Source organism: Rhinatrema bivittatum, chromosome 4 (assembly GCF_901001135.1).
Source record: "Rhinatrema bivittatum chromosome 4, aRhiBiv1.1, whole genome shotgun sequence".
NCBI lineage: Eukaryota > Metazoa > Chordata > Amphibia > Gymnophiona > Rhinatrematidae > Rhinatrema > Rhinatrema bivittatum.
In genome coordinates this window covers 22,003,167-22,029,561 of record NC_042618.1, presented here as the reverse complement: position 1 = coordinate 22,029,561, position 26,395 = coordinate 22,003,167, and the positions used below count along the sequence as shown (strand labels likewise).

Below are 26,395 nucleotides of genomic sequence, written 5' to 3'. Positions count from 1 at the left end.
AACCCGTCCAATCTTCCAGATCTCGGAAGATTTTTTTTTTAATGAAGGGGAGTAATTTAACTCATGAAGTTCTTCCACTTTCTTACCCAAATATATGCAGAGATACTTAAAATGTTCTGGTCAGCTCACTGAAAAGGAAAATCTTGTTTTTAGGTAAGGTATTTGATCTACTGGTAGCGATAAGTTAAGGATTTCAGATTTTTCCAGATTTAACTGAAAAATCAGACACACTGCTAAACTGGCACATTTCGGATACTGCACCTGATAAAGACTGCGATGGATTTGTTAAAGTAAATAGTATGTCATCAGCAAAAACAGAGCGCTTATAATTAACCTCACCTATAATACAAGTCCCTTTTATTGCATCTGTTACGTGTACTCTAGTTGCCAGTGATGCCAGAAATAAAGCAAATAGTGGTGGAGAAAGTGGGCATCCCTGGCAAGTGCTCACTGAATAGTAGATGCATCTGAATACCCTCCATTTACTTTCACACAAGCTTGGGGATGATTAAGTAGTTGTTGCATCCACTTAAAATGAATACCACAAGTCATTTTTTCCAAGTTTGAAACAGAAATGTCCAGTGTACCATATCAAAAGCCTTCTCTACAGTCTTATCTTGCTTTCATGGTGTTTTATTTGGTAACAAAATATTATTTGCAACTATGAGCAGCTTGCTTTTCCATTTTATTAAAGCTATTGGTTGCCTTCTGGTTACTGAAGTTGGTTCAAGCACTCCAGGGACAGTTTGTGATAGTCTGGGCTTTCAGAGCTGGGATATAGCACCAGGTAAAACATAAAACAAATAAGTCAAAGCTAATAACTGCACTCAATAATTATTTACCAAAATTAATTTTGGGGATCAAACTAGAGCTGGATATAGCTGATCATGAGAGGGTTCCATTGGTTAAATTGAAATGATCTGGTCTCTAATACTTGTTGGCCTAGATTCAGATTCCATTGGCAACCATACTCCTGGGCAAGTTTCCTTACTATGAATGATGTTTTACGTAGACAGCAAGTGGTGCTCCTCATCGCAGTGACTTCAGCTAGGAGAGTCCGTGAACTCCAAGCTTTCATTCACTATCCTCCAAATGTGCAGTTCTTCCACAACAGGGAGGTTTCTCCGTACTCATGCAAAGCTTCTCCCAAAGGTCATCTCGGCTCTCCATATCAATCAATCCACTGTACTGCCTACCTTCTTTCCTCGGCCCTATGCCATGAGGGTGAAAAAGCCCTATATATTCTGGGATTGCAAAGGGACCTTAGCAGATCACAAGGAATAAACTCACCTGCACTGTAAAGCCTTCCAACTGTTTGACTCCTACGATCCCCATAGGCTAGGAGTAGCAGTCGCCAAGCACATCTAGTCTAACTGGCTGACTGAGTGCACTCACCACTGCTACACCTTAGCATGACTACAAATCACAGACTCTGTAAAGGCCATGGCTGCATCTGTTGCGTATCTTTGAGAAGTGCCTATTGAAGATATCTGCAAAGCTGCAACTTAGTCTTCCATTCATACCTTTATGTCCCACTATTGTCTTGATACCCTCTCAAAGACTGACAAGTAAATCTGGCAAGCAGTTTTGCAAAGTCGTCTCGCTGAAATACACTCTCCACGGCGAGGGCTGTGGAGAGTGTATTTCAGCGAGACCAGACTTTGCAAAACTGCTTGCCAGATTTACTTGTCAGTCTTTGAGAGGGTATCAAGACAATAGTGGGACATAAAGGTATGAATGGAAGACTAAGTTGCAGCTTTGCAGATATCTTCAATAGGCACTTCTCAAAGATACGCAACAGATGCAGCCATGGCCTTTACAGAGTCTGTGATTTGTAGTCATGCTAAGGTGTAGCAGTGGTGAGTGCACTCAGTCAGCCAGTTAGACTAGATGTGCTTGGCGACTGCTACTCCTAGCCTATGGGGATCGTAGGAGTCAAACAGTTGGAAGGCTTTACAGTGCAGGTGAGTTTATTCCTTGTGATCTGCTAAGGTCCCTTTGCAATCCCAGAATCCAATTAGTAAGTAATCCGGCGAGGGCTGGATTACTTACTAAGTAACTGCTCCACTGCAACCCTTAGTTTGGGACTACCACCCATAGTTCCCTCTAAGCTGAGTGCGTAAGCGATTGCTCCGAAATATGAGCATCGCTCACAAGTTTTACATCGTCGCTCACATACATTTTTTTTGCACTATATATAGAAATGAAACGCTAATATTGGCATTCAAAAATTGTTGCTCACAAAACAAATTTGCATACACCTAGTCATTCCTTGGAGGGAACATAGCCCCCACATGTAATGGCTATTTCAGCTTACTTATTGATGGAAATAGCAAGTTTGCTTACCATAAATGGTGGTTTCCATAGAAAGAAGGATGAATTAACCATGAGATGCCCGCCCTTCTCCCTGGAGAGTAGATACTACTCTTACTAGCTTTGATATGTACTGAGGAGGCTTCTGAAGCAACACGTGTGTGGGAACTCCTGCACATGCCCAGTAGAGCTCAAAGCTCTAGCAGCTTGGAAAGAGAATTCCATTCTGTGCCGCTGGATGCCATTGCTTCCATGTAATTGCTCATTCAGCCTGCTTATCGATGGAAAATCCATTGGCTAAATTAAAATTACTTGGACTCTAATATTAGGTGGCCTAGACTTATTTCGTTGGCAGTCGTACTGCTGGGCTAAAAAAAATACATAAACACAGCAGATTCAGGCTCAGCTTGCAGGAGACAAGACTCGTGTGTGAGGTTTCCCTACCTGTAACTCAGATCTCAGCTGCTGGATCTGTCCCATCAGTTTCTGAATTTCCTCTCTCTGTGTGTCTCGCTCGTGTCTTAGTTCTTCCAGTTCCATGGTGCTGACAGCATCCAGCCCTTCCATACTTGAGCCTTCTTTCAAGCTGTTGATCAATTTCTCTTTGGACTAAAAAGGACAAACATTTTTATATTAGACTGTTAATGTACTCACAATTATTTAAAGAGAACTAAACTGACCGAACGTGAAGTCTTGAAAGAAAGTCCATTTGGAGAGCCAGCAACCTCTTTGCATAAGCTTGGATAATACATTTTTTTTTATTTAAAAAAAAAAAAAAAATAGCACTCAAGAGACAACTTTTGATGCCAGCATGGAGAGCCACTCATCTTCTGATGCCTCTTACTCTTCCTATACTTCCTGTACTAATACAGCACATCTTTGCTTGGTGATTCAGAATTAACTTAGCCAAGTGAAGGGCAGGGAGATATCCCATGTTTTACCACTGAGATCACCAAATATGAATCATAATAGCCAAAAAATATGTAGACAAAATGGACTGACAGGCCAAGACTCTTTCTCAGTGGAAAAAGAAGAAACTTTGGCCAGATGAGAACTGCAAACCAGAACTGAAGGGTGCTATCAAGATCTGCCTGCTTGTATGCTCCTGTGTAAATAAAACCAAGGCAGAGGGGCAATGCAACAACTTAAGCTCATAAGCAGGAGTCATGGACTGGCCAAGGGAGATCAGAGGGACCCCCACCCTTGGAAGAAAGGGGGGCAGCCTGAGACAGCGAAAACGCTGCCTCTGGCATAACAGCTGGTCATCCAGCCTTGGTCCAAGATGTGGCAGGGCTGCCCCCTCCCCTGAAGAAATGGGGAGGGGGAAAGACCTGCAGTGTGACAAGTCTATAAATAAATAAATAAATAAATAAATAAATACATACATAAATAAATATTGAGGAGGGAGAAGACTAAAGTGTGGCCAGGAGACCGGAGAAAGAGAGGCCCTGCGCAGAGACAGACAGTGAATTGGAGTCTGAGGCGACGGGAAGCAGAGAGCAGCCTGACAGCCCTGCTAGTATGGGACCCAGAAGCAAGCACCCAGACAGCCAGTAGCTCTGCCTTTACCAAACCCAGGAAGCAAGTCTCCTTCCCTGCACACATTCTCCAGGCCTCCATCCAGCATTTGCTTCAGAGGTGAACAGAGGGAAATCACCTGAAGTTGGGACCAGGGGTAAGCAATTAAGCAGGCTAAGGTTTATGGCATGTTTGTAACCACCCATGATACAGAACTTTCTTTAGGGTAAATTGGTGCTTAGTGGCCAGGATGTTAGAGACAGGAATAGTCTTCTAAATGCTAAGTCCTGCCAAATCTGATAAATAAAAGTCTGTTTCTGAGGAGACAACATGGTGTTCTTCCTGAACTTAAGAGCATGAAGTGAAGTGGGAGAGTAAAGGAAAATTGGTTCTTACCTACTAATTTTCGATCCTGTAGTACCACAGATCAGTCCAGACTCCTGGGTTTTGCCTCCCCTCCAGCAGATGGAGACAGAGAAAGTTTTACTGACACTTAAACATGAGGTGCCACCTGCAGTCCCTCAGTACTGATCTGTACCCAAGCTCACGAATAGAAACAAATACCAACTACCAAACTAATATCCCCTGAATGAGCAGAGGGAAGTGGAAAAACTGGAACAGATAACTGCACCCACACACAACCCTGTATAGAAAAACCTGTGCCATTCTTCAGATTGATGACAAAAAAACAGATCGAGCGGACACTCCAAATCTTCCCTTCCTCCAGTGGGCAGGACTCTGGACTGATCTGTGGTACTACAGGAACAAAAGTTAGCATGTAAGAACTATTTCCTTTCCCTGTACTTACCCAGATCAGTCCAACTCCTGGGATGTACCAAAGCTTCCTTCACTGGGGTGGGACTGTGAGAGTCCTGTTCGTAGTACACTTTCACCAAAGCCTATGGCTTCTGGAGCCTGGACATCCAAACGGTAGTGCCTGGCAAAAGTGTGTAAAGATTTCCAAGTAGCCACCCTGCAGATCTCTTGCAGCGAAACCTGCTGACACTTGGCCCAGGAGGTCGCCTGGGAACAGGTAGAATGTGCACTTAGTCCCATCGGGATAAGGCAACTCCGACAGATATACACAGAGCTAATAGCCTCTTTGAGCCACCTCACAATCATGGCCCTTAACGCTTTATGCCCCTTTTTTGCACCGCTCCACAGCACAAAAGATGATCCAACAAGGCGAAACTATTCATGACCTTCAGGTATTGCAGCAATGCACATTTCATGTCCAAACGATGCAACTCTCTTGCCTCCAGTGCCAAAGGATCCACCATTGGAAAGGACAGGCGCTCCATAGACTGATTTAAGTGGAATGACGATACCACCTTCGATAGAAAGGAAGGAAGGAACCGTCCCTCAAGGAAACACCAGACTCAGATTCTAAAAAAAGGCTCCCTACAGGACAAGGCCTGAAGCTCCGAGATCCGTCGAGCCGAGCAAATCGCCACTAAGCAAACCACTTTCAAAGTGAGATCCTTCATTGTCGCCTGTCTCAGAAGTTCAAACGGGGCCACACACATGCTCTTAAGGACTACGTTAAGGTTCCAAGAAGACAAGACTTCCTAACCGGAGGACTTAAATGTTTTGCTCCCCAGAGAAAAAAAAAAACTCACCACATCCGGATGAGCAGCTAAAGTAGAACCCTTCACCTTACCTCGAAGACAGCCTAGGGCCACCACCTGAACTCGGAGGGAACTGAAGAATAAACCCTTTACCAAACTGTTCTGCAGAAAAGGGAGAATGTGAACCACTGAATCTAGCAAAGGATTTACTCCTTGCTACAAGCACCAGGCCTCAAACACTCTCCATATCCTCACATAAGCTAAGGAGGTAGACGTCTTCCTGGACTGTAAAAGAGTAGCGATAACCCCTTCTGAATAATCCTTCTCTCTCAAATGCTGCCTCTCAAAAGCCAAGCCACTAGATAAAAGCGAGCCTCCTGATCTGAAAATATGGGGCCTTGATGCAGAAGATTCAGCAGATGAGCTAGCTGTACCGGAGCACCCACTGCTAGGTTGATTAAGTCTGCAAACCAAGGATGTCTCAGCCATGAGGATCACATCGCCCGGATGAACCTCTATGTGCCGCAAGACCTTGCCTGCTAGTGGCCAAGACAGAAACACATACAGCAGGGGAAAATTAGGGTATTCCCTTCTACACCCCCACCATCAATGGCTATGCAGCAGGAGATTATCCGGTTCCTTACCCCGTCAGCTTTAGAAACTCCAGGAGTCGAGGAACTCTTGGTACAGGAAACAGAGAAAGAAGTTTCAGCACCGGAGGAGACAACACTGAGCCCAGACCTAAGGCCAGCGTCGACACAAAGATCAGGGTCGTTGTTCCAACCCAACACGTTGAACGAGGGAACCTCTTCTGGGTTGCCTGCAGAGATTCCAACTTCGACCGCAGCCTTTCAGGCAGTATCAGCAATTGTGGCTACTTCAGGTGAGATAATAAACGCGGAAACACCAAGACCCGGATTCGAAGAAGGGGCAGCTGGGACCCTGGGACCCACCGGACATTAGTAGCCCCGGCAGCTCAAGAGGTCCTGGCCCAATTCACCGGTCTTGAACATGCCAAAGCCCCCTCACAGCTTTAGCTTTCCTGGCCTTATAAGCCTTATGTAAGAGGAGCACAAAGTCAGATAAAAAGGAAGAAGGAAAAACAGAATCCTGCCGGGAACCATCTTCACCTGCTGCAGGATTCCCCCCAGCCTCCTGACCTCCTCCCGGAGGCCCTAACCACAGGGGACAATGAAGGAGGGAAATCCCCCTCCGCAGCGGATAAGGCAGCGGAGAATGTGGACAAAATTTCGGCCATTCCCGCGCTTAGCGGGAAGGGGTTGTCCACCGGGAGCATCAGCTCTCGAGGGAAAGACGCACGACCGTGTCTCCACACACAGTACAGCATGGCCCATGCAGCATTGCAAATGTGGCATTGAGCCGCAGCAAAAACAAACATCTCCGGAGGCATTGGACTAAAAGAAAAGCCGCCCGACCTACAATGAAAAATTCCAGGCAAGCGTGTCCACAGCAATCCCTTCTCTCACCTTTATACTTTTTTTTTTTTTTAAATCAAAACTTTAAAGCAAGGAATCAAAGACAAGTAGCACTTTCCTTGTCAGAAGACTGGCAGCATGCTCTGTTCCTCCTTCAGGGTGAGGGAACTGGAACCTCCAGCTTTCAACTCTGTCCGGCAAGAAGGGACTGAGCAATCAAGGGTCCCCAAGCCCCTGCTTGTCTGCTTCACAAACCAGGAGGGATGGCCCCACTGGGACCTAACAACCCCCTGGGAGGCAAGCCAAACTGGCGCTCAAAGTTTCTCTTTTTTTTTTTTCTAAATCTCAAAACTGCAGACTGCAGGATTTGCACCTCCACCATCTGCTGGAGACAGAGAAATACCGAGGGACTGCAGGTTGCACCTCATGTTAAGCGACAGTGCCAGTAAAAAAAAAAAAAAAACTCTGTCTCCATCTGCTGGAGGGGAGGCAAAACCCAGGAGGCTGGACTGATCTGGGTACGTACAGGGAAATGGAAGTGTCCTGTAGTAGACAGGTCCCTGCACTCCTAAACTTTACAGTCAATTTATATATATACACACAAAAATTACTCATGTACACCTACAACATTCACAAAATTCTGTAATTAGTCCAAGCTGCTTTATCCACAAGAACCGAGTTGTGGTGTTAATTTTACAACACAAAAATCAGCATTTTCTGCTCTTTTACAACTGGCTGACTTCCAATATCTTTTCTGAAAACATAAAATTCTGATGCAATAAAATACACACCTTAAAGTAGGGAGACTGTCAACATTTCTAACATGTAACTTATTTATGAGCTGTGTGGTCTCCTAAGAGCGATCTGTGGCCTGATGCTCACCTGCAGAATACGGGTGGCTTTTTGCTTATAGTCCAGCATTTCTTGTTTGGCAGACTCAATGCCGACTTTGGCTGCCTTGACTTGCTGCTGGAGGTCATCAGCACGCCTCTTCTCTTCTATGTATTTTTTCTCTGCAGTGGTAACTGCTTCTGCCAAGTTCTGACGCTCTGATTCCATTTTACCAAGGCGAGTCGCAAACTCATTCTGTCAACAAAAGCAAGAAACTTTCATCACCAGCAACACATCTTCAATGAAACCAACTTAATTAAACCTCTTTACAACAGGGACTCTCAAGTGAGGGACTTTTTTTTAATCATCAGTAAACAGGGCCCGGATTATAATGTAGCAAATGGCCTAGAACAGCTGAACTGTGACTGCTTCAGGCCATAATCGGATTGGTTGTGTTGTTCATAACCAAAACCCCAGAGAAAGCCCCATCGAATCTGCCAGCCTCTGACTCAAAGTGCCTCACTGCTCTTTCCAAGTTTTCATACAAAATAAAGATCATATTGTAAACCTTTATGAAATAAAATTTGCTGATTTTATGAGGGCAATTGTGAAAGGCATTTCCACAGCTAAAGCAATGTTTTGTGTGCAGAAATGGAGAAATTACTTACCTGATAATTTCGTTTTCCTTAGTAAAGACAGATGGACTCAGGACCAGTGTGTTCCTCTGCTAGCAGATGGGAGATGGAGTCAGGTTTCAAAGCAGACTTCATCCAAGATATACCCTGCAGGGACCTCAGCTCTTCAGTATTCTCTTCAAAAGCCATTGTGGACATCGAAGAACTTGATTAGAATTTGGATACAACTTGATTAAACCCTTGGTTAACAAAACTTGATTAAAAAAGTTGATTAAAAACTGGAGACCACCAGTGTACTCAACCAACATAAGCATCGAACCCAGCCATATTGTGGATGCCCTGAATTAGGGGTAGGGCAATGGCTTACCCGTATTCATATGGAATCGAGATTTGCCTCATGAGCGAATCCTTGGCAGCCACGGGTGGGATGCTGAGTCCATCTGTCTACACTAAGGAAAACAAAATTATCAGGTAAGTAATTTTTCCATTTCCTAGCATGTAGCCAGAAAGACTCAGGACCAGTGGGATGTACAAAAACTACTCCCAAATGGGGCAGGAGGCTGCCCATGGTCCAGTCAACACCGCCCTTGCAAAAGCTACGTCCTCTCAAGCCTGGACATCCAGGTGGTAGAACCTGGAGGTGTGTAGGGAAGATCACGTCACTGCTCAACAGATGTCGGCAGGCGACGGTAGCTTAGCCTCCTCCCAGGATACTGCCTGGGCCCTAGTAGAATGAGCTTTGACCTGACGGGGTAAAGGCTTCCCTGCCTCTACGTAAGCTGCCTTGATTACTTCCTTGACCCAACGGGCTATAGTAGCTCACGTAGCTGCTTCGCCCTGTTTCTTCCCACCATGAAGAATAAACAAGCGATCTGTCATGCGCACTGGTTCTGAATGCTCTAGGTACCACACTAAGAGTCTGCCAACATTTAGATGGTGAAGAAGACGGGAGTCTTCTGTGCCCTTGTGTCCCTCTGGAGACCGATTGATTCAAGTGAAACTCTGAGACCACCTTTGGTAAGAAAGAGGGGACAGTGCGAAGCTGTACTGTTCCTGGTGCAAATCGAAGGAATGGTTCCCGACAGGATAGTGCCTGTAGTTCCGAGATGCGACGGGCCGAGCATATTGCCACCAAGAATACTGTCTTTAGTGTTAATAGGCATAGCAACAGAATGCGCATCGATCTGAAGGAAGGTCCTGATAGGAAGTCCAATATTAGATTGAGGTTCCATAGGGGGGACCGGCCACTTTAAGGGTGGTCGGAGTTGGCCCGTTTCCTTAAAGTGGTTAAAGAAGTCCGGATGTGCCGATAGACTGTTTCCGTTTACCTCTGCTCTGAAGCAGGAGAGGGCTGCTACCTGGTCCTTGAGGGAGTTAAAGGACAACCCTTTCTTCAGGCCGTCCTGTAAAAATTCCAGAATCATGGGGGATATTGGCCGTTCGTGGGGGCACCCTGTAGCCCTCGCACCAGGTCTCAAATATTTTCCAGATCCGTATGTATACCAGGGACATTGAGAACTTCCGCGCATGAAGCAAGGTAGCGATCACAGCCACCGAATAACCACGCATCTTCAGGCGAGCCCTCTCAAGGGCCAGACCATAAGAGAGAATCGAGACAGACGTTTGTGAAGAATAGAGCCCTGCTGGAGAAGGTCCTGGTGTGGAGGAGGCACAGAGGACTCCCCATGAGGAACCTTCTCTGCGTACCATGGGCATCTGGGCCAATCCGGGGCCACTAGGAGGACTAAACCTCTGTGGTGTTCTCTCTTGCGGATAATCTTGCCCAATAGAGGTCATGGGAGGAAGGCGTACAGTAAGTCCTCCTATGGCCAGGTCTGGATGAGTGCGTCGATCCCTTGGGAGGGCTGATCTCGTCTGCGACTAAAGAACCGGGGGACTTTCACGTTGTGAGATGTGGCCAGTAGGTCCATGGCCGGGAGGCCCCAGAGATTTACTAGAAGCCTTTGGTCGACAGCGTCCATTCCCCCGGGTCCAGGCTTTCCCTGCTGAGAAAGTCTGCTGTGACGTTGTCTTTTCCTGTGATGTGGGAGGCAGAGATCCCTTGTAGGTTTAACTCCACCCATTCCATAAGGGGGTCTATTTCCCAAGACACTTAATGCCTCTCTGTTCCTCCCTGGTGGTTGATGTAGGCACCCGTTGTTGCGTTGTCCATCACCACCTAGATCGCTTGCCCCTGGAGCCTGTGACTGAACTGCAGGCATGCTAGTCTGACCGCTCAAGCTTCCAGGCAGTTTATGTTCCAGTTCGCCTCTTCCTTGGTCCATTGCCCCTGGGCTGTCAGCTCCCGACAGTGAGCTCCCCACTCCTGGAGGCTCACGTCTGTCATGATGACGATCCAGCTCAATGGGGATAGGCTTACGACCTTGCTTAGGTGGATTTCCTGTAGCCACCACTGCAGCCAAGAGCATGCCTCCGGTGGTAGGTGGAAGCAAATAGGGTAGTCTTGGGACAGTGAGTTCCAGCCTGACAGTAAAGAATGTTGGAGAGGCTGCATATGAGCCCTTGCCCACGGTACTACTTCAGTGTTGATGACATGAGGTCGAGGACCTGAAGATAGTTCCACACCTTGGGGAACATTGTGGTCATCAAGCAGCATATACTTGGTCCATCAGTTTTCTCCTCCTCGGGGGAGAGAGGAAGATCGTGTTCTGCTTGGTGTTGAATCAGGCCCCCAGGTACTCTAAGGACTGGGAGGGCTTGAGGCTGCTCTTGTCCATGTTCACGACCCGAGTTCCTGTAGGAGGGACCTGGAAGGTCTCTTCCACTGACTTTGCCCGGATCAGCCAGTCGTTCAAGGAGGGGTGCACCAGGATCCCTTCTTTTCTCAGTGCTGCCACTACGACCACCATAATTTTGGAGAATAAGAACATAAGAAATTGCCATGCTGGGTCAGACCAAGGGTCCATCAAGCCCAGCATCCTGTTTCCAACAGAGGCCAAACCAGGCCACAAGAACCTGGCAATTACCCAAACACTAAGAAGATCCCATGCTACTGATGCAATTAATAGCAGTTCCTATTCCCTAAGTAAACTTGATTAATAGCCGTTAATGGACTTCTCCTCCAAGAACTTATCCAAACCTTTTTTGAACCCAGCTACACTAACTGCACTAACCACATCCTCTGGCATCAAATTCCAGAGCTTTATTGTGCGTTGAGTAAAAAGAATTTTCTCCGATTAGTCTTAAACGTGCTACTAGCTAACTTCATGGAGTCCCCCCTAATCCTTCTGGGGGCGGTTGCTAGACCGAAGGGTAACGCCCGGAACTGGTAATGGCAGCCCAGTACTGCAAAGCATAGAAAATGCTGGTGATCTTGATGGACTGGAATATGAAGGTAGGCTTTGGCGAGTCCAGGGAGGTTAAGAACTCTCCCGGTTGCACTGCCATTCTGACGAAGCAGAGACTTTCCATGCAGAAGTGCAATATCCGCAGATGACAGTTGACACTCTTGAGATCCAGGATGGGCCGGAATGAGCCCACTTTCTTGGGCACGATAAAATAGATGGAATAACGCCCCATATTTACTTGGGTTGTAGGTACTGGAGTTATAGCCCTCAGACTGAGGAGCCTTAGTGTGGATTCCACTGCCAGTTTCTTGATCTGCGAGTGGCAAGATGATATCATGAACCTGTCCAGAGGGATGCTGTGAAATTCCAGAATATTGTCCAGTACCCATTTGTCTGACGTGATCTTGACCCACCGCTGGTAGAAGAGGGAAAGTCGACCCCCTATCTCCTCTTCCCATGGATGGGTCGGCCCAACTTCACTGGGAAGCTCAGGTTGAGCCTGAGCTTGAACCTGTCCCTCTTTTGGGTTGCTGGTTCCGAAAGGACTGAGACCGCTCCGAGGGTCGAGATGACTGGAACGTCTGGTTTCTGTAGGGCCAGAAGCGCTGGGAGCCCCTGGCCCGAACCCTCATAGGAGAGGGGCACTGAGACCTCTTTTTCCTGTCTTCCGGTAGTTGAGGCACTGGAGATTCGCCCCACTTACTGGCTAGCGTCTCCTACTTGCTTCAGAATAGGAGGATCCCTTAAAGGGCATCTTTGTGAGGTTCGCCTTAGAGATTGCGTCCGCTGACCAGTTCCGCAACCATAGCTGTCTTCTGGCTGCCACCACTGAGGCTACTCCTCTGGCCAAGATACACACTAGGTCTGAGCTTGCATCTGTCAGGAAGGCTGCAGCGGGTTCAATCGCCACTCCGGCATGCGCCCCAGAGCTATCTGCCTCTCTCGAGAGGAGAAGCAGGAGCGAGCCACCAGGGCAAAGCAGGAAGCGATCAGTAGAGTCATTGCTGTCGCGTCAAAGGCTTGCTTAAGGATGGATTCTAATTGCCTATCGCGAGCATCCTTCAAAGCTCCCCCTCCCTCAACAGGGATGGTTGTTTGCTTCGAGACAGCGCAGACCATGGCATCTACTTTGGGGAAATGCAGGCGTTCCTTGACCGCTGGGTAAAGAGGATACAAGGCTTCCAAGGCCTGACCTCCTTTAAAGTTTGCCTCTAGGGCAGTGGTTCTCAACCCTGTCCTGGGGACCCCCCCAGCCAGTCGGGTTTTCAGGATATCCACAATTAATATGCATGAGAGAAAATTTGCATACACTGCCTCCATAACATGCAAATTTTCTCTCATGCATATTCATTATGGATATCCTGAAAACCCGACTGGCTGGGGGGGTCCCCAGGACAGGGTTGAGAACCACTGCTCTAGGGCATCCCATTCCAGGTCAATTAACTCCTGGATAGCTTCCCGCATTGGAAAATAGCAAAAGGCTTTAAAAGGGACACCAGGATGGGGTTCTTCTTTGGCTCTGCCATAAGGTCAGTGCCTGGAACAACCAGAGTCTTCAGGGTTTGAGAGACTAGTGCTGGTAATTCATCTCTGTGGAAGAAATGAAGCATGGTCCGGTATGGTTCCAGGCCTGGAGGGATTTCCCTGTCCTCCAGTGAATCCCCATCATCTGTGGTATCTCGGTCCCTGTCAGGGATACTCTTGGTGAGGTCTTGTGGCCTGTAGGCAGGGCTGGAAGAGCAAGGCCCCCCCCAATTCGGGTTCAACCCGGGCAGGGACCGGGGCTGACTGCGCCTGAACAAAGGCTTGGAGGCCCTGAAAAAATTCCAACCAAGAGAAGGCCGCTGGGTCCATATTTGTCCCAGGGGGAACCAGGGTAGGGGGCCATTGGACTGCCCTCTCCCGGGAAGTATGCCAACCCGAAATTGCTCAGGTCCAGGGAGCTGCCAGATAATGTCGTGGCTGACCCATTCTCCAACTGGGATGGGCTTGGAAACTTTTTGAGAATCCAGCCCTCTCTGGGCCTCCTCACAGTGCGGACACAAGCAGGATTCCAGGTCAGAGACTGTGCGACTCTAATATGGCAGACCACGCAGAGGGTGTCGCCTGAGCTTCCTTGCTGCCGGGGCCATAGCCTGTGTGGTATTTGCGTTTAGCTGGTTATTGTCTAACAGGCGCGCACCGACTCGCTTCGGCACGTGTATGTCTAAGCGGTCGGTTGTGTGCGAAGATATATGCGCAGTTATGTGCGTATTTGCGTTACCATTAACCGCACAGAAGGCCGGCCCACACCGCGCGTACCGACTGCCGAAGGGGGAAAATGGCGCCACACCAAAATACGCGCAAGATGGCGCCGCTGCGGATCGCCTCATGGAGAGATGACAGAGCTGAAAATGGAGCCTAGCTCAGAGGGGCCGCTCGGAACCCCCTTCCCTCGCCTGAATGGAGATCGGGAACGAAGTTGGTTCGGCATACCTGACAAGGAGACCGGAGGAAAGACTTACTGAAGCCCTTCCACGTCTCTGGATTGGAGGAGTTCTTCTCTACTTACCTGGTTCTCAGCGCTTACCCGCTGAGTACAGAGACGGTCTCCGGCTGCGGGGGGAGAGGGCTTTGGCCTTCACCACCACGCTCGGCTTCTGCACCCGCTGCCTTTCAGCTGCTTCAGCAGCTAAGTCCACACCAGGAACCGGCTACCGGACCAAGGCACACCTCTGAGGGATCTCGGAAATCACCTCAGGAATTCTCAACTGGGGGAAGGAGCCTTAGGTATCACTACAGGAGAACGGGGCTTGATCTTCTTTTGAAGCGAAGGTAAAAAATTTCTCTTTAGATTAGTGCTGCAATCCCGCTAACACATGTGGGGATAGCATCTGCATCTGCTAGGAGACAGAGATACTGAAGAGCTGAGGTCACTGCAGAGGTATTGCTAGGGTGACGTCAGCTTTGAAACCTGACTCCGTCTCCCATCTGCTAGCAGAGGAACACACAAGCCACTGGTCTTGAGTCCATCTGGCTACCCGCTAGGAAATGGGCTCTTTAAAGTTTCCTACCCACTCTGCAATTATGTGAGTGCCTAGAGACAGTACATGCAGAGCGTGGGGGTGACCCTGGGGGTGGTTAGCACTTATTTGTATATAAAAACACTTAAGTGCATAACTTTGCTGGAAAAAGTACCCACCCATCTCAATTTTCAAAGGGAGCTTCTCTCTTGAGAACGGATGCAGTTTGAAAGTTGTCCTCTTAATATATTATTTAGATCTAAACCGGAAAGCTAACAATCTCACACTTCAACTTATCTGTGGTCCCAGTTTAGTTTTTTCATCTTGATTTAAAATCGGTCTTACACAGAAATCAAAGCAGAGCTGAAAACCAAAATCAAGGCCTCTAGAGGCACATTACTACACTTTTCTAAATATGCGGTACAAATACTGTAAGACAATCAAATCCCATACATGTACACAAGTCAGCAATAATAGGAAAGTGCGTCAGGTGCTGTAACACGCACACGATGCCTTGAAAGATAAGGCAGCTCTAACAAATGAAGAAATCACTAAACATACACGCACAGTTTGAAGGGCGTTACCACTCTTATAAAGCAGGCTGACAGACAGAAAAAAGAATCAGAAAATTTAAGGCAAAGTACAAAGACAAGATTTTTTTTTAGTTAAAGCCACACACCCCTCACCTCGTCCATAAACAATACAAATGGACTGGAAGGCTTGTCTTGCTGCTTGTCCTCTGTGTCATGATTTTTTATAAATGTAATATTGTACTCTGCTCTGCACGTTGGACTAGTGTGGGCTATAAATTGTTTAAATAAATAGGATATATATATATATATATATATATATATATATATATGCTTATCCATACATATTGTACTACACAGGTCGGACTTCTCCAATTTGAATAAAGGTGGCAGCAGAGGAAACATGTGCACAGAGAATCTTTCTCCCATTGCTACTGAAATAACAAAAAAAAGAGTAACACGGTGAGGCACCTGCATCTGTCTGTAACTGTCCTGCTCCCGTCTGTGCGCCCCCTCTGCTTCCCGAAGCCTCTCCTCTAACATCTGCAGGGCTTGGCTGTGCGCATTGCTCCCTTCGCTGTGGTCCTGGAGGATGCTACGGGGGAAGGGAAGGCCAACAGGAATGTCAAATCAAGTAGGTGGTTATCAAGCAAAGGCAAAACTAAGTGAAGTGGTCAGTGTCGACGCCGAAGGACTTTTGTCTACTTCAGTAAAATACAGAAATAAATCCAGAATTGTGTCAGGAATTTGGTTGTTTTCCTTTAGCTTTGGTATGACAAGAGAAGCAGACGTGGTCTATTCTTGGCACTCAGTTCTCAGTCTTCTTGTATCTTTGCTACCGCTTGCACATTTAACTCTTATTCCAGCCAGAAGACAAGACAGGCCAGACACAAATGTCAGCATCCCCAGCATTGCTTTTGCTATTAAAGGTGGTACCGGATCTCCTACAAGGAGATAAAGCTCCAACCCTTCTCCTGAACTCTGTGAGCTCAAATGCAAGCTAGACATAAAAAGCATTTTCAGTGACCAGTTTTAAAGCTGCAATTTGAAAATGCCTGTTATCCAATCATTTGAGTCTTAGTCACATTTAAGGATGGGTCTACACTGACTTTACTGACAACTCAAGATTAGCTCCATTTCATCCTGTCTCAGTTTAAAAGCTGCGATACTGTAAACATTGACAACCACAGCTCCGATGCCTGAAGTGGTAGAAACTGAGTAGCAATTAAACACAAGATGTTAAAATCTCAAATGCAAGCATGGTACTGCAGGATTTAAACCTATCGATGAAAAGAGAGCCATAGTCCAGGCAAGGGAAAACGACTATTCAAAAACTGTACTGGTTTACAGTACCGGGACTTTTCACTCTGAAGTGCTTCCAGCACTTCTGTGCGGCTGTGGAGCAACTGGTCAGCCTCCTGCAGTCTCACTTTCAGCACAGCCAGCTGGGAGTCCTTGGCGGCAGCTGCTTCGGTCAGGTCATCCACCTGAGCTCGCAGCTCTCGCACCAAACGGTCACCGTTGGAATTGTCCGCATTCCACTTCTCCACTCTTCCTCGGGCCTCATTCAGTTCTATAGGTACAAGAAAAGGGCATTTTCACAAGCATCCCAAATTCACACGCACCATAACCCTCTTTCCAAGCTGGAGCTCCTAAACCATATGGCGCGTGTCCATAAAATGCTCTTATTTACTTAAAGCTTTCTAGTCTCAAATTACCATGCTACCTTTTCTGGAGAAAAATTTTCAACTTCAAAATGAAAATGAGGAAATTAAATATCTATTATCCTCTGATTATGGAAGTAGCAAGACAAACTAAGAAATCAAAGTACACCAATGAAAAATTATACTCAATACTTAGCAATATCCTTCCATACAATTTCTTGGAATAGTATTACGAAGCATCCAAGATATTTTGGCAGCAGTATGCATTGATTTTATATACAGAATATGTGAGGTCTACACAAACTCAGGTGAATAAACTCCCGGATGTGTCTGCACAGGCAACTGCCAGGCCAAAAGGAAGATGGGAGGCAATGCGGTTGCAGCCAAACTGGATCCTGGGAAGGAGCCAATCTGTCTGGGCTCCCAAGAGGCAGAGGCGCCAACTGGCTGGACAGAGAGAAGAGAGAAAAGGAAAAAGAAAAAGTCAAAAAGAAATGAAATATAGTCAAGAAATACCCCTCAAAAAAAAAAAAAGAAGTCCCTTTCTATAGATAATTTGCTAGGTTTGTGTGTCAGTCACGCTCAAAGGATATCTGTGCTGACTTTTCAGTCATTTAATGACTAATTGCATTTCCCTTGGAGACACTATCAGTACCCCACCCAAAACTGTCCTTTAGGAATCCTAATTAAGGAAGAATTGCACTATCCAGCATTCCTAAGGGGAAAAGCATGCGTCCGCAAGAAGAGCCCATGTATCTCTCCGTGGCAGAGAAGAGATGTGCTCCCAGGATGGCAGGAGATCGGGACTCCGTGTGTATGTGCTGTTTTGCCCTCTTCATTTGTGACAGGCAGTTACACTGGATGTCCTAATTTTCCCAGCTCTTAGAAATGCTGGCTGGTGCCTAACCTTTACAATTATTTTCCCCAGCCATGCACATATCAATACACACACACTTTCACTATTCAGCAGCCTCCATATTATTTCCCATTGCAGCTAAAATCCTTAAAGACAGGCCATCACATTTTTATTCAAGAAACCAAGCCATGAAAGACAAATCATGATTCTGAAATAGCCCAGGCTTGAGTGAGGCGGCATACATTATACCTTCCTGCGTCTCTTTCGACCTCTGAATTAACGATGCCATTTCCTGGTTTAACGACTGAACCTCATTCCTCAGCAGCTGGTTCTCCAGACGGAGATTCGACAGTTCATGGGATCTGCCGTCACCGTTAGCGGCTGTGCCGGGCGCGGCTGCTGGACTTGGCGACGTGTCTTCTTTAGCAACACCCGTGGGTCCTACCAGGCCAGAATCTGAACTGTCAGAGGTATCTACGCAGAAAGTACACAGATTCAAATCTATCGTTAACCGAGTGGAGAGATTATACAATAGACCTAGCAAGAAGATGACATTTCCTACTCCAATCAGCGCTGAGATTCAGCAGCCATTATGCCACATGTATATGGCTACCTTAGCCTTATCCCTGGGGTTAGTGCAGATTTTCCAGACAGCTAGGTCAGCTGCAAAGCTAAAGGTGCACGTGAGCAATGACAGTATCAAGAGAACCTTTGCACGGAGGAAAAGAACTATAGCATCAGAAGCGAGGAAATTAGAAAGGATAAAGTTCATCCAACAAATCCCACTGCGGAAGGTGCCGCATGAAATCCTTGCGCAAAACTTTACTCAAAAAGCCTGGAATCCCCAGTCCTCCTCTTTATTTCATTTAATATTTCAGACACTTCAGAGTGGATCACATTCAGGTACTGCAGCTATTTCCCTGTCCCCAGAGGGCTCACAGTCTAACAGGCCAATGCAGAAAGGTGCGTTCAGTCGAACACACACCCTTCTGCCTGCACTTCAACGCGCGTTTTCCCGCACGCAAAGCTTACCTGTCGACGCAGCAGGGGGCTCTGCACGTAGAAAATGCGTGTTTCTGAACCAGGAGTACTGCTTAGTGCCTTCGCATGGAAATCCCAAGCAAATGAGGGCATTGAGCAGTATTCCTCCATCAGAGAGACTGCATCCGGCCAGCGCACTTTTTTTTTTTTTAACTTCATTTCAGAGCTGGAGTTAAGTTTCCAGCGCTACTGCACTGGCACTTAAATCCCCGAAAAAAGGGGAAAACCAAGTTTTAAAAGTTAAAAAATGTCTGCAGATAAGTCTGTACCTATTCAACTAAGTAGCGGCTGACGTCTCTTACCCGGGTACGTATGACTTATCCGGCTGTCTATATTTATTGTATTTGTATACTATCATTCTGTTAATCACAATAGTTTACAACACAATATAAAAAAAAAACCATAAGAAAAATATTAAAATCAATAAAATATTAAAATAAGTGGCGACATAAAAACCAACCTAACAGAGTATAACAGCTATCAGATAGCCAAATAAGTCAGTATTTATCCAGCTATATAGCATGGTTACCACTACTTAGATAAATAAAACATAGAAAGCTAGGGAACCGCAGGTTCAACTGCCTACCTCTGCTGGGAGACAGAGAAATACTAAAGGGACGCAGGGTGAGCACTGTCCTGATATAGGATACCTTTTTCAGTTTTTCTCTGTCTCCCTCTGCTGGACAGGAGGCTCAACCCACTGTCTGGACTGATCCGGGTATGTACAGGGAACAGAGTATAACAGCTACCAGATAGCCAAATAAGTCAGTATTTATCCAGCTACATTGGCCTGGTTACCACTACTTAGATAAATACTTAGGATAAGTAGCAATCACCCGTACCAGATGGCTGGATAAAAGCACAGGATGGCTTCTTTGGCCAAGTCCCCAAGCAAAGAACTTCAAGCAGCATTGTCTGAATCATCAAGAAGGCTGCTCGCCCTGTAAAAATGTTGCTAGCAGTAATTTGTTTGGATTCGACAGTTGCTTGGTTTTGACTGTAAATATTACTAGCCTTATCATAGGCCATGGTGGTAACTTGCACAGAGTGGCATATAACAAACTTGCTGGATGGACTGGATGGACCATCTGCTCCTTTTGTGCCGTCATTACTACGAAAGGATTAGGACACTGCTGGACTACAATGACAACTCTTTGGCTGTTGTGACTCTATAATTGCTCCAGCAGTCTTCACATATCTTGAATTCACTGTTTGCACTGCATTGTATTAACTTAATCTTTTTTTTTTTTTTTAGTTATTCGCACAGCCTGTACCACACTTTTACTTTGTTCCGACTGACCGACCTTTGATTATGTAAAGGTCCACCAATTAGATACAGTACAACCAATCACTGATTCTGATTAATGTCCAGGAATGATTATTGTGATATAGTCAGTATTATGCAATTCACAGTAAACTCATCCTCTCATAACACTGCTCTCTCTCTTTCCAGGTTTCAGTAGTCATCTTCACTCTTTTTCTACAATTGCTAAACAATTGTTTTTTTTGTTTTCATGCATAGGGGACAAAAGTTCTAGAACAGAAGTGGCCAACTCCAGTCCTCAAGAGCCACAAACAGGCCTGGTTTTCAGGATATCCACAATGAATATGCATATGAGAGAGTTGCATGCACTCCCTTCACTGAATGCAAATCTATCTGATGCATATTTATTGGGGGTATGCACAAACCTTTTGAGGATATGTTCACACACAGGGAGATGGATGTATGGAACAGACTCCTAGCACTAAAATTGAAAAAAATAGGCATGAGATTGACCCTCTGTGTCTATCAGATAACAAATAGGATATACAGTAATATAGTCAGCAGGGAAAATGGGCAATCTGTTTCTGTCTTGTTTGAGAAGAGATTTTTGCTTTCCATTCCTAGCATCAGGAACCGTGCAGAAGCTACAATGCACTCATGTCACACTGGCCTGCTAATGATCCCTGTGCCAACTGAGAGGGTCTAAGCCACTGGCTCTCAACCAAGTCTTCAAGGCCCACTCAACGGGTCTGGTTCTCAGGGGATGCATAATGAATATGCATGAAATATCTGTACTAGTGTATGTAAATATATCACATGCATATTCATTGTAAGAATCCTGAAAAAACAGACCTGTCAGATGGGCCTCAGTATCTGGACTGGGAAGCTTTGGTCTAAGCTGTGATCTCTAAATTAGTTCCACAGAGGACCAAAACAAAACTCTGTTCCAACAGAAAATAAATATTTTATGTATAAAGAGGGAACCAGAGTAAGTTCAGCAGCATATAAAAATGCATTTTCTGGGGAAAAGATCTGAGTTACAAATCTCATCTATAATGATTTGTAAATAAATGAGATGTCCTTTCCTAATTCCAGTTGGATACCCTACCATGGCCTTGACTCTTGGTGGAGTTGTCCTCAGTAGTTTTGATACTCGGCGTACTGGTAGCAACAGAACTAGCACTCGACGTCCGAGAGTGGCTCAGCAGGAAGATCTCTTGGCTCTTCTCTTTTTTGGTGTCCGTTCTCCCATTGGATGCTTTTTCTGAGCTATTAAGAAAATCAAACAACTGCTCATCATCGGGTTCGGACTTTTTCCGCCGCACAAACTGGACGGAGGGCTTAGGCGTGGACACGTCTCCCGCAGGACTCGGGTGAGGTTCTGTGGATGACCTAGACACAACTTTTACATTTGCGGTGCCAGCTAGCAATGTAGATTTGTGCTGCTTTATGTTATCAGCTGCAGAGGAGATATAGTTAGCTTTAGCATAAGTCTGATACTTCAACTCTGTGCTCTGCTGCTGCTGCTCCAAATGCTGACTGGAGACCTCAGAGTCCATATCTTCATAGATTAAGTAGCCAGCATGGTCTTTGCTTTTGCTCAGAGCTGTTGCAGCTCCTTGATCCACTCTATTCAGAAGATCCTCTGCCCTTCCAGCAAGATCAGCAAACCAGGACATTTTGAAGATTTCTTCAGAACCTGCGTAGTGTTAGAATTCCAGATACATGATCTACAAAAGGAAAAACCAAATCATAGTGTGATCAATATGCTCTGAAAAAAGACCTGAGAAAGGCGTTTTCATTTTGCAGCGTCTTCAAATAAAAAAGTCTTTTTAGGGGGCCCTTAAATGCTGTCTGTAAACAGCAAGTAGTCAACAAAGCAACCGACACAGCACAGATACTGTGTGTATAAGTAGCAGGGTCAGATTTAAGATTTTGGCGCCCACAGGCAGAGTGCAATGATGGCATCCCTTCGAAGCTGTGCCAGCACATGGCAATAAAGCAAGTGGAGGCAGGCTCTTCTCTGGCCTGGATATTTGGCACTCTAGACTTCTGCTTATGCCTAAATAAGGGGCTAAGTAGCATAAGAAATTGATAACCTAAATATAAAATTTGAGCTCTACAACCTGAGGACTCGATGTAATAAACTGCACTTGCTATGTGCACAACTTTACTCCCTCTTTAACAAGGAGTTTAGTGAACAAAAAAAGGTGAGCGGAAACAAATTAGTGCTCCATCATGCCCATCCCATGCTGTTCAAGGCTTATCACTCCCCAATGCAGGGAAGTACATAGCCTTAACGCCTGTTTTCCTAAGGCTAGAAATTTAACTTCTGGTCAGAGGTGGAGAAAACTCATTTTGGGGGCTAGAGTTAATCTACGGGACTGAACTTGGTGATGCAGAGGTCCTGTATTTAGGGTTTGTGTTAAATCATGTTTTCTGCATCCTAAGGATGTGTTGTGTGCACACATTTTCAGGTTAGCTTGCTTTTATTTTTAACTCCTGACGCATTAGCATGCCATTAGCTTGCTACATGAGAGTAAAGAAAAGGCGCATTGAAGTTCACCACACGTTTTACTCATGGCTTATTACAGCACTTTCTGTGAATGGGGTATATCAGCTCAAAATAATAGTTTGACTCTAATCCTAAGTACTTTTTCTTTATTTCTTGTACATTGACCCTCTTTTGGAACAAATCATGCGCCAAATCTGCTCTTATAAAGTAATGTCTTGTGCCATTTATGTGTACGTAATAGTGTGGTCATCCCCCTTCCAGCTGAAGCTGGCAGCTGTGGATGAGAAGCTGTTGCAGGGTGGAAGACATGCTTTGAAAATCGACAATACATACAGTCACTGATACAAAACTTGGCAGGTCAGGCTATTTTAAACTGTGCCATGTTAGACAGGATATGACTTAGGACCAGTCTGGCAGCTCAGGTGCAGTGCTGTGCACTGCCATGTGATGGATCTGAGTTCAGCTGAGGTGGTAGCATTCACAGCCCTTAGGGGGAGGGAATCCCATCATGCAACTGCAGCTTCTAGTGGCCCCATGGCTGCAGGGTTCTGGATGGAACCTTAGTGCATGGCCCCTGGCTGAGGACTGTCATTGGGATGACTGGACTAGGTGAGTTGAGAAGGAATATAAAAAAAAAAAAAACCAGGGAAAAAATCCCTGGGCAGTTGCAACTGCGAGGTCATGGCAGCAGATTCGAGCTCCTGGTTCCAACTGAGCTGGAAATCAAAAAAGGAGCAAAAAGAAATGGCCAGGCACCCCTCCTTCCAAAAGAATATATGATTTGGAAATAAATTTAGAGATGGTGTTACTTTGTAGGAGGAAGATTTATCTGTTAGGAAGCTGGAAGAGGTACCCTCAGAAGTAATGTAAGGAAGCATAGCTTCACAGTCAGGGAGATGCATGCATGGATCAGCCAAACGGCAGAGATCGTAAACACAAAAAAAGGTATTAAAACTGAAAGAAGCTCATCTGCACCTGTCTATGCCAGACCTGTTCGTGGGATACTTTCTGATTTTTCACTATTTATATTGTAATGCTTGTTTTTCCATGTGTATGTGAACTCCAGCAGCTATCTGGAGCTTTGTTTGGTTGTTTTACCAAAGACATTTTCCAAGTTATCTTTTCATTTCTATTACAACCACAGGTATGCATGCAGGGCTTGTGAAAGGACAATGCTAAGTTACAATTGGTCACACCACACTAAAGTCACAACGTCCAATTTGTCTATCACAGCTTACCAACCAAGAAACCACAGCTAACTAGGAAGCAAATATTTACGTTCCATTCCGGATATTACAAATGCCAACTACAAGGGCAAAATACATCAATATTAAAATTACTATTTTTGTGAGAAGCTCATCCTTTCAATAGAAAATCAGTTTGCAAAAATCTTTTAATGACATTTAGTCACATTAAACTGACAGACTGTCAAAGAGGAACAATATAAAATTACACTATCAGCTGCAGTGCTTTTAACTTCCACTTAACAGTTAAGTACCCCAGTTTTGCCACAATAAACCAGTGTAAATTAAATACAAAACAAACTTCTCTTTATCCCGGGCAGGATGGTCAGTGATACTGTCTGAAAAATTTTAAATATAATCTGAGGGGCACATAAAAAAAACAAATAGCCTTCCTTCTCCTAGCCATAGACGCCGAAGAGGCGTTCCATATGGTACACGGGCCTTTTTTTTTATTTGCTGCCTTGGAGATCATGGAATTTGGTGCATTCTTTCAAAATCGGATTCATGCCCTTTATCTTAATCCCAAAGCCTGTTTAAAAATTAATGGGAGGTACTCAGATACTTTTAATGCCCAACGCGGCACTAGACGGGGTGCCCCTTCTCCCCTGTTCCTTTTGCTATATTCTTAGGACCTTTGGCCACCACTATACGCAATAACCTCCTCATCTTTGGTTTTCCAATGGATACTATGCCTTATAAATGATCACTAGTCGCAGATGATATTCTTTTTACTATTAGTAACCCTCACGCAACTCTGATAGCCATTGAATCAGACACCTTGCTTCCTTCAGCCCTGTCTCTGGCTTTAAAATTAACTGGGAAAAGTCAGAACATTTGAACATCTCTTGTGACACTCAACTTGAATTCTTTTTAAAGTCTCACCACCCCCCTCAAGTGGGCCTCGATCAAGCTCATATATTTAGGGGTTTATATCAGTAAACACCTAAAGGACCTTTTCCAACTGACCCATGTACCTTTATTTAAGAAAATTGAACAGGATTTGGATAGATGGGGGTCACCTTTCCTTTACATGGCTAGGCAGGATTGCTATAATAAAAATGAATATCCTCCTGAGGTTTCTTCACCTATTTCAAACTCTCCCAATTCAACTATCTCTACACTGAAAATATGGCAGAGGAAGCTCCTTCGATTTATCTGGAGACGGAGGCCCCCCCCCAAGGATAGCTAGATCTGTCCTTTATCGATCCAAACTGGATGATGGGTTGGGGCTACCAAATCTTCTTTAGTATTACATGGCGGACCACTTACGCCCCCTTATTGATTGGCATCACATCCCTGTAGAGAAGCATTGGGTACAAATAGAGCAGGCTTGGATGAAAGATATGCCACTACGAGCTACCTTGTGGCAACCCCGGCGGTCCTGGCGGCCTTGCCCTAATATAGCCCCTACTACTAGACACACCTTGAATGTCTGGACCCTCTCGAAGCATCTGTTGGTGGGCCTTGCCTTTTATTTTCAATCATCCTCTCTCTTCCATAATTCAGCATTCCCTCCCTGTATACCCACCTATTCTTTTAATGAGAGGAAATCCAGAGATCTCTCTCAGGTAGATCATATCAATTTAAATGGGAAGATATTACCCTTCGCTGCACTATGCACTAAATACAGACTTCCTCATTTGGAATATTATTCATATCTTCAGATTGTACATTTTATTACTGAACTCAAGAGGAAATCTCTTCTATCCCCTGAAAGATCTCTCTTCCAGGGTGGGTTACTGCTCGCAACCCATATTGTGAAGGGATTGATTTCCAAAATTTACAAGTTATTAAATACCCGTTTGAAGAATAAACCTTCACATATAATTGCATGGGAAAATGATCTTAATTTAAATCTCTCTGAAGAGGAGTGGAGTGGTCTCATATTTCAAAGGATTAAGTCCTCCTCAATTTCTTCCTCCATAATTGAGAATAGTTATAAACTGTTATACAGATGGCATTTTACATCCCTTAAAATACTAAAATGTAGGACAAAATTTATGTATGTTATGTTGGCGTAGATGCTCTTCACCAGGATCCTACATCCACATGTGGTGGGACTGTGTGTGTGTATGTGTATATGTATATATATATATATATATACACACACACATACACACACAAAATCCATTTGGCAGCAGTTATCAACCATGATTTCAGAAGTGTTGAAGGTTTCTGTTCATCTATCTAAAGAACTGGCACTTCTTAGCCTCCAGGACAACTCAAGTGAACCTAATGCTCAACTCTTAATTCAACAATTAATAAATAAAAACAAATAAATAAAAAAAATTTTGTATAGCCATGAGGATGGAGATTGCAATATCTTGGAAAAAGCCTCGCCGCTGCCCCCCAACCATACAGGAAGTGTTGCTATGCTTAGATAGAATTTGCACCATGTACAAAATTTCTGCGGCAAAACACCATCAGCTTGGCAAGTTTAATCTCATTTGGAACCCATATTTGATCTGGAGAAAGTCTTTTTTATTTCATCACTCCTGGAGAAACTATTTAGATCCCTTTAGTTTGTTATTCTCAGACACTCTAACATTACTTTTGTGACTTTTGATGGTGTACACCATACCATGATGATGTATGTCTTTTATGACACTTGTTTTTCAGTTTTGGACATTGCAGCACGGGGGGGGGGGGGGGGGTTCAATTATGAAGTTT

The 26,395-nt window shown here is 45.2% G+C and overlaps 1 protein-coding gene across 2 annotated transcripts in view; it reads right to left on the bottom strand.

Annotated features, from left to right (window-relative positions):
* GOLGA5 (golgin A5) overlaps window positions 1-26,395 on the bottom strand; it is a 53,174-nt gene that overhangs the window by 25,967 nt on the left and 812 nt on the right. For both annotated transcript variants that reach the window (XM_029597833.1, XM_029597832.1), the window contains exons 2-7: window positions 21,075-21,696; window positions 17,911-18,135; window positions 16,495-16,714; window positions 15,613-15,736; window positions 7,718-7,921; window positions 2,758-2,922 (exon numbers count right to left, since the gene is read on the bottom strand). In XM_029597833.1, the coding sequence (XP_029453693.1) occupies window positions 2,758-2,922; window positions 7,718-7,921; window positions 15,613-15,736; window positions 16,495-16,714; window positions 17,911-18,135; window positions 21,075-21,645 (1,509 nt within the window). In that variant the 5' untranslated portion in view covers window positions 21,646-21,696. The remainder of the gene's footprint in view (window positions 1-2,757; window positions 2,923-7,717; window positions 7,922-15,612; window positions 15,737-16,494; window positions 16,715-17,910; window positions 18,136-21,074; window positions 21,697-26,395) is intronic.